Source organism: Callorhinchus milii, unplaced genomic scaffold (genome assembly GCF_018977255.1).
Source record: "Callorhinchus milii isolate IMCB2004 unplaced genomic scaffold, IMCB_Cmil_1.0 Scaffold4, whole genome shotgun sequence".
In the NCBI taxonomy this organism is placed as follows: Eukaryota; Metazoa; Chordata; class Chondrichthyes; order Chimaeriformes; family Callorhinchidae; genus Callorhinchus; species Callorhinchus milii.
In genome coordinates, this window is record NW_024704745.1 from 80,616,054 (window position 1) to 80,625,260 (window position 9,207).

The 9,207-nt window shown below is 51.5% G+C and overlaps 1 protein-coding gene across 1 annotated transcript in view; it reads right to left on the minus strand.

Moving 5' to 3' along the window:
- Window positions 1-2,385: 2,385 nt before the first annotated feature.
- Window positions 2,386-9,207, minus strand: part of LOC103172158 (calpain-5-like) — a gene marked incomplete in the record, with an annotated part of 29,806 nt that continues 22,984 nt past the window's right edge. The window contains 1 exon segment of the mRNA XM_042334515.1: window positions 2,386-2,917. Coding sequence (XP_042190449.1) covers window positions 2,735-2,917 — 183 coding nt within the window.

Genomic DNA, 9,207 nt, shown 5'->3' on the forward strand with positions numbered 1-9,207 from the left:
AAGGACGTCACAAAGCGCTTCACAGGATATACTGTGGAGTGTAAAAACAAGGAATCCAGAGAATATCTATTGGAATCTGGTGATAGTAAAAAAGGGTGTGGAGCCGAGTTGGGGGGAGCAGGGAACAGTGATAAGAGAAGGTATCTCTGTAAAGGAGCTCACACCAGCACCGACTCATTGAGTATTAGGCACAGGTTGGTGAGAGCCAAGGCTTGGGGGGAGCCCAGAGTGTGTGTTGGGGTAACTGCTGGAGTCTAACCGGCTAAACCCACACAGCTTGGCCATTGCTATCGCTGTCTGGCCAAGCTTTCCCGCTGCTTGTCCAGCGAGGACCCCCTCCCCGTTAGTTAGGGCTTTGGCTGTGGGGTTACCAGGAGCTGAGGGGGAGGATTTCCGGCCCTCAGTGACTGGTCCTTTACAATGTTTGTTCAGCTTCATCTTTGATGGAGAACCATTTCACAGTGCAGTCAGTGTTTGGGAAATCTCTTTGCCCTCCGCACACCGCTCTCATCACAGCCAACACATGGCCTACAACTCGCCTTGAATTTGCAAATTAAAAATAAAGTGACAAAGAGACTAACAATCCTGGTGTTTGTATGTACCAACTCCCACCAGTGGGAGGCACTACCCTTCAACTTAATGATTTCTTACTTCCCAGAGTCTTGTTTTATTTAGAGGCACATTTTTGGTTTGTAAATTGGCCCCAAAATGGCACTTTGGGTTATTATTTTTTAAAGTGAATACTTAGATAATTTGGCCCCAAAAATTAAATGTTTGTAAAATGAGTCTGGAGGCTTCAGGCTTAGCTTCTTGGCCCAAACCCATGCACACACACGTACTCACGCAGTCACTCACAAGTACACACCACGCTGCCATCCAGAAATTCTGACCACAACCACAGACACAGAGACACAGCAGTAACCTCTACCTTACGTCTCCTCTGAGCCTAACGGCAATTTTGGTCTTTAAAATTTGGAGTTTGATAAAACCTCTTAAACCTGGTTTAAGTTTGGAAGCCGTTTCACTCCCCTCTCCCCCTCTAACCTCCCCCTGCACCCACCCGCCAGATATCAGCTTCCAAATATGATAATAATCCTTACAATTGATATAGCAACTCATCACGTCGTCGAGACACTCAAAGCACTTCACATGATATACTGTAAAGTGTAGTGACTGTGTCTTTTGTGGGTGAAATGTGGCAGCAGCGTCCCACAACAGTGGTAGATTGAGTGACCACATTTTCTTTGGGGATGACCCCCCGGGAAGAGGGAGAGAGAGAGAAGGCTAATCCCTCACCCGTTGTTGCTCAAGCCAAACCCCGTCACTGCCTCTGCCATCTTCCCGAGTGGACCAACCACAAGACGGGCTTCGAGCTGTGCTTGACCTGTGTGTCTCAGTGACTCAGAGATGGCCGCTCAGCCTTCAAACCCATTCATACCCCGTTGAGCTCATACCCAGTCTCTGACTCACAGGATATAGTCTGGGACACACTGTGTCAAGAGAATGCCAGGACGGCGGAACGAGAACTGGTTGGACTTTGGTCTTCATTCGCCAGAGAATTCTTATGTTCACTCGCTCCCTCCGTCCCTCGCTCGCTCACTCGCTCTAACTCGATATCATTGGCACGTTCATTTCAAAATAGCTACATAAAGAAAATACACGGAGGAAATGGGGTGGGGGAATGGGTGTGTGTGGGGGGAGGGGCTGGGTTTATGGGGGTGTTGGGTGTATGGGGGCTTGGGGGTTATTTGGAGAGGATAATCTTTCAATCCTCCTTGGACACCGGGGTGGTGCCAGAGGACTGGAGGGTTGCAAATGCAGGAGTCCCTGCACAAAAAGTGGCAGAAGGATAAACCTGAGAGCGACAGGCCAGTCAGCCTAATTGTCCCGAATTCTAGTATTCCGGGAGTTAAACTCACACGCACTCACTCACAAGTACACACCAAACTCCCGGAATACTATAATTCGGGACAATATAAATTCTCACTTAGAAAGATATGGTTTAACAAAGGACAGTCAACACGGATTCGTTAAAGGCAGATCGTGTCTGACAAACCTAATAGAATTTTTTGATGAAGTGACTGAGAGGATGGATGAAGGTAGTGCAGTAGATGTGGTTTATATGGATTTTCAAAAGGCATTTGACAAAGTGCCACATAAGAGACTTATAAACAAAATAGAAGCCCACGGTATTAAAGGGACTGTGGCAACATGGAGCCAGAACTGGCGAGGAGACAGAAAGCAGAGAGCGGTAGTAAACGGTTGCTTTTCTGGCTGGAGGGAGGGGTGTAGTGGTGAGGGGTGTAGGGGTCGATATTGGGACCACTGCTCTTTCTGATCTATATTAATGATCTGGACCTGGATATAGAGAGCACAATTTCCAAATTTCCAGACAATAGCCAGGAAAAGTAGTTAATGGTGAGGAGGACAGCACCAGCCTCCAAGAGGACTTGAAAGGGTAGTGGAAGTCAATTCAATAACAACTTTTAAGAGAGAAGTAGATGGGTATTTGGAGGACAGCATTGCAGGGCTCTGGAGAGAAAGTGGGCCAGTGGGCTTGAGTTGGAACCTCTTTTAGGAGCCGGCGCAGACGCGATGGGCCGAATGGCCTCTTTCTGTGCTGTATGATTCTATGATTCTATGAAGAATGACCCAAGACTTGATTATGGCTGTTCCTCAGAGTGACTGAGCCGCTCACTGTGTGCGCGGGGGTGGGGGGGAGGGGAGGGGGGGATCAGATGCTGTTCAGGACTTTGCTGGTGACCACATAGACCCCGATGTACCCTGGCAGGTCATTGACTTGTCGGTCGCTCTTGTCTCTCAGGTGCAGAGTGTGCTGGGATTGAAGATCGGTGGGGTCACTGGGCAACGTCACCTGACCGAGGAAATCGTCTTTCAACAGATTCTTGTTCCAGATCTGAGAGCGATGAAAGGAACGAGAAAGAGAGAGACGGAGAGAAGGAATGAACGACACATTAAACCCAGTTTATGCATTTGATACAGCGCCTCATCACGTTTAAGGCTTGGTATCAGTCTGGTGAACCTGCACTGAACCCCCATTCCCATCCCCCCCCCCACCCCGGGTTGCTTGTGGCTGGAGGGAGTCACGGTTTCCTTCCTCCCTCGCACCAGGTCACGTCGGCCAGCGAGATGGAGCAGCGGACAGACAGTGGGCTGGTCAAAGGCCACGCCTATGCCGTGACCGACGTCAGGAAACTCCGTCTGGGCCACGGCCTCCTGGCCTTCTTCAAGGCCGAGAAACTCTTCATGATCAGGATGAGGAACCCCTGGGGGCAAAAGGAGTGGAACGGTCCGTGGAGCGACAGGTGAGGGGTATCCAGGCTCAACGCGCTGACTGTTCTCGGGGGAGGGGGAGTGGAAATGGGGCCTCTATTCCCTTCTCCCTCATCCCTCTATCCCCTCTCCCACACCCCTCTATCCCCTCTCCCACACCCGTCTATCCCCCTCTCCCTCACCCCTCTATTCCCCTCTCCCTCAACCCCTCTATTTCCCTCTCCCACACCCCTCTATTCCCTCTCCCTCACCCCTCTATTCCCCTCTCCCTCACCCCTCTATTCCCCTCTCCCTCACCCCTCTATCCCCTCTCCCACACCCCTCTATCCCCCTCTCCCTCACCCCTCTATCCCCCTCTCCCTCACCCCTCTATTCTAGCCTAAGGTCTCCTGCTGCCCGGGTCCTTTCGCTTGCGATGCGAATGCTCTAACCACTGAGCTACAGGTTCCCATTCCTTCATTGGTTCCCAGTTCATTGTCCAACTGCGCAACTCTTTAAGAGAACGTTGTTTGAAGGAGGCGATCGGGGAGAGGGCTGGAGATCGGAGAGAAATGGAAGCGGGAAGGAAATGGAGAAGGTTGCACCTGTGTTTAATGTCTTTCTCTTTCTGTGTGTCTTCCTCTCTCTGTGGCCACACACACAGCTCTGAAGAGTGGCAGAAGGTCAGTAAGAGTGAGCGGGAGAAGCTGGGGGTCACCGTCCGCGATGATGGGGAATTCTGGTGAGTGATGGAGATTAGGGGCGTGGGAAGGGGCGGAGTGGGGCGAGGGGGGAACGGGTCTGAGATGGGGAGGCAAGGGGCGGGTGTTGAGAGGAGGGTGGGGAGTTGTGGTGAGGGGAGAGGGCAGGTCAAGGGGAGTTGAGGGAGGTCAGAGAGTTGGGGTCAGAGAAGGAGGGGTGGTCAGAGGGGGAGTGGGAGGGGGAATCACAGGGGTGGTGGGTCGAGGGGGGTGGGGTCAAAGGGAATGGGGGGGTCAGTGGGTGAGAGGGTCAGAGGGGAAGGGAATCGGGTGGAGGCGAGGGGAGTTGATCAGACAGGGAGGGGAGGGAGTGGGGTTGAGGGGGTTTAAGGGGAGGGCAGTGATTGCTATCTGAGTGACGCTGTCTCCTCTCAGGATGAATTTCGATGACTTCTGTAAGCTCTTCACTGACCTGGTTGTCTGCCGGATTATAAACACCTCGTACCTGACTGTTCACAAGACCTGGGACGAGGCGGGGGCCATGAGCCAGTGGAGCCGACACGATGATCCCCTGAGGAACCGCTCCGGGGGCTGTATCAACAACAAGAACACCTTCCTGCAGAACCCCCAGGTCAGACCCAGGCTGTGGGCCTCCCCCCAACCCCCCGGCTCCCTCTGCACTGCAGTCCTGTAGCTCAGGTTTAGAGACTCATAACAACGTATGAATCATAGAATATTACAGTACAGAAGGAGGCCATTCGGTCCATCATGTCTGTGCCAGCTCTTTGGAGGAGCCACCAACTAGTTAGTCCCACTCGCCCACTCTTACCCCAACTAGTCCCACTCCCCCACTCTTACTCTAACCAGTCCCACTCCCCCACTCTTACCCCAACTAGTCCCACTCCCCCACTCTTACCCCAACTAGTCCCACTCCCCACTCTTACCCAACTAGTCACACACCCCCACTCTTACCCAACTAGTCCACACCCCACTCTTACCCCAACTAGTCCACTCCCCACTCTTACCCCAACTAGTCCCACTCTCTTACCCAACTAGTCCCACTCCCCCGCTCTTACCCCAACTGGTCCCACTCCCCCACTCTTAACCCATAGACTTAAATTTCTCTTTTTCAAGTATCTGTTATATAGAATATACAGCACAGAAACTTCCCCTTAAATGCATCTGTAATGTTCACCTCATCTCCTCCTTGTGGTAGAAAGTCCACATTCCCTCTGTGTGAAGAACTTTCTTCTAACTTCCCTGTTTGATCTATTGGTGACTATTTTATGTTGACGGCCCCTGGTTTTAACCTCCCCCACAGGTGGAAACATCTTCCCTATGTCGACCCTTTTAAAATCTTTCATCATTTTAAAGACCCCTATCAGGTCACCCCTTACCCTCCTCTTTTCAAGAGAAGAATCCAGGATTGTTCAACCTAATTCCCTTTGGAAAGTTGTTATTGAATCTGTTTCCACCCCTTTCAGTCAGTGCCTAAGAACATAAGAATTTGCTTAACGAAAGAAGACTAAGGTCCATCTAGTTTGCCTTCCCCCCAACCTACAGTGGCTTGTCATGTCGTATCACAAACTATATTGTGTATGTTGTGTAGTCCAGTCACTCAGCGGTTAGACACTCGTCTCACAAGTGAGAGGACCCGGTTTGATTCCCGGGCGGGAGAAACCTTGGGTGAGTTTCCTTACCCCACACACCTCTGATTCTGTTTACAGCAGTGAGTAGGAACCCGGTTGTTAGTTGATTGGCGGATCACTTTTTGGGGGTAATAATTCCTCCAAAAATAATAATAAGTTGTTCACTCAACCCACGGCTCTTTGTGGCTCTTTGTGGGACAGACGCTGCTGTGCGCATTGGCTGCTGTGTTTCACCCACAAAATATACAGTCAATTCACTTTACAGTGTTTCCTGTGAAGGGAATTGAGGTGTCTCGAAGATGTGATGAGGCGCTGTATCAAATGCAGCGATTAAATATAAATATTATTATTTTGTCATCATTGTTATTGTAATAGGAGGAAGTTCTCTCTCTCGCTGTCACTCTCTCTCTCACTCTTTTGCTCCGCAGTATTTGTTTGACATGACCCTCTTTCTCTCACTCCCTCTTTCTCTCTCTCTCACACTCCCTCTCTCCCCCCAGTTTGTGTTTGACGTGACGAAGGAGGAGGATGAGGTATTGTTGTGTCTGCAGCAAAAGGACGTGAGATTAACCCAGAAAGACCACAAGGGAAAGAAGCTGTCGATGGGCTTCGAGATCTTCACGGTAAGAGAAACCACTTCACCATGAGGTCCACTCCCCCCTCTCTCCTCTCTCTCTCTCTCCCTCTCTGCTCTCTGACTGTCTTTCTCTCTCTCTCTCTCTCTCTCTGACAATCCTCTTTCTTTCTCTCTCGTTAACACACTCGCTCTCTCTCTCTTTTCTCACTAACCTTTCACCCTCTCTCTCGCTTTTTCTCTCACAGCTTACTCTCTCTCAGTCTCGCTAACATGTGCTCTCGCTCTCTGAGTTTCGCTCACATGCTCTCCCAGTCTCACTGACCCACGCTCTCTCTCTCTCTCTCTCTCTCTGTCTTGCTCACACGCTCTCTCTCTCTGTCTCACTGACCCACACGCTCTCTCTCTCTCAGTCTCACTGACCCACACGCTCTCTCTCTCAGTCTCGCTGACCCACGCTCTCTCTCTCTGTCCCAGGTGGAGTTGAACAGGGATTACCGGATGCACTCCCTGCAGCAGTCAGTTGCCTCCACCACCTACATCAACGCCAAGTGTATCTTCCTGCGGGAATCACTGCCCACAGGACGTTATGTTATTATTCCCACCACCTTCGAGCCTGGAGTCACTGGAAACTTCCTGCTGAGGCTCTTCACAGACAGCTCCTCCAACTTCAGGTCCGAGGCATTGTCACAGCGACACCGGGTCATATTCATATAAAAATAATAATATTAATAGTAATAATCCTCACATTTGATGGAGTCCTGCAGCTCAGTGGTTAGAGCCCTCGCCTCGCAAGTGAGAGAACTGAGACCGATTCCTGGTGGGTCAGGGGGAAACCTGAGGCAAGTTTCCTTTCTCCACACACCTCTGTTTACCAACAGTGAGTAGGAACCCGGGTGTTAGTCTTTTCAAAGAGCCAACGCAGACACCATGATTCTATGGATATCTGGACCCCCCCTTCCCACCAGCCTCCACTACACACACACCCAACCATTTGTATTTTTCTTTTCTCTGGGCTCATGTAATGGCCTGGCTCGGTTGTTAACACTTTCTCCTCCGAGTCAGAAAGTCGTGGGTTCAAACCCAACGTTGGAGACTTTGAGCTCATAGTCTAGACTGTCCCAGTGCAGCTTCTCTCTCTCCCAGTGTCCTGGCCGACAGTGCCCCCAAAAGTTGGTCACTCGCCACAGGCTCATTGGCGGAGATGCTGTTCTTCAGATGAGACGTTAAACCTCACTCCCCGTCTGCCTGTTCAGGTGGATGTTAAAGATCCCGCGAGGCTGTTGGAAAGAGAAGGGAGTTTCTCTCTCTCTCTCGGTATCTCGGCCAACAAACCCTCAAATAGGGCTGGTCACTCGCTCCATGGCTGTTTAAGTGGACATTACTGTGTACAAATTACCTAAAAACACAGTTACTTCGCTTTCCAGTATATACTGTGAGGTGCTTTGGGATGTCCTCCTGACTCGGGAACTCTCTGCCTCGACCCTCCTCCTCCTCCTCCTCCTCCTCCTCCTCCTCCTCGCTCTGTCAGCAGATCACACTTCAAGAACTTCCTCTTTGACTGTCATCTCTCCCCTCCGCACAGCTCAGCCCCGGCCTCCGGCACTCTGGGCCATTGCCACACACACACCCACACACACACACACACACACACACACCCACATACACACACCACACACACACACACCCACCCACACACACCCACACACACACACCCACACACACACACACACCCACACACACACCCACACACACACACACACACACACCCACGCACACACCCACACACACACACCACACCCACACACCACACACCACACACACACACACCCATACCCACACCCACACACAACACCCGACACACACACACACACACCCACACACACAACCGCACCACAACACACACCCACCCACACACACAACCCACACCCCACACCCACACACACACCCCACACACGCACACCCACACACGCACACCCACACACGCACAACACACACACACACACCCATACACCCACACACACACACCCACACACCCACACACACCCACACACACCCACACACTCACACACACACACACACTCACACACACACACACACACTCACACACACATACACTCACACACACACACACACCCACACAAACACACACCCACACACACACCCACACACAAATACACAGGCACACACACACATATACACAAAAACACAACACACACAAACACACACACACCAACACACACACACACACACACACCGGTCACTGTGTAAATTTGCAAATGTAAGTTGTATCAAATGTGAGGATCGTTAAATTATTATTATTATTTATTAGGATTATTATTATTGTTGTTGTTTCCTATCCTCTCCGCAGCACCATTGCCATCTGAGCCTTCAGTTTGTGTACTCCCAACCTCTCCCTCCCTCCCTCCCTCGCTCCCTCCCTCCCTCCCTCCCTCGCTCCCTCCCTCCCTCCCTCCCTCCCCACACACTCTCTCTCCTCTCCCATTCTCACTCCCTCTCTCTCCCTCCTTCTCCCTCTCTCTCCCCCTCTCTCTCCCCCTCAGGATGATGGCCTTTGTGAAGTTGGCTGTAGACGGAGGTGGTTGTTGTTGTTGTTGTTGACCCTAACGCTGCCCTCACTGTCCCCGCAGGGAGCTGACCCTGGACCAACCTGCCCAGACCTGCTGGAGTGGGCTGTGCGGTTACCCCAAACTCGTCACCCAGATCCACGTCACACAAGCCCGAGGGCTGGCCAGGCAGGACGGAGCCTCAGGTCTGCTTTACTCTCACATCCCAACATAGTCACAGTGTACAGCGGCCACAGTCCTCACCCACATGTCAGGGAGTCTCTGCTGTAGTGCAGTCCTGTAACTCCCATCGCAAGCGAGAGGTCCCGGGTTTGACTCCCGGGCAGAGCAAACCCTGACGCACGTTGCTTTACTCCACCGCCTCTGTTTACAGCAGTGAGTAGGAACCGGTTGTTAGACAATTGGTCGATCAGTTTCCAGGG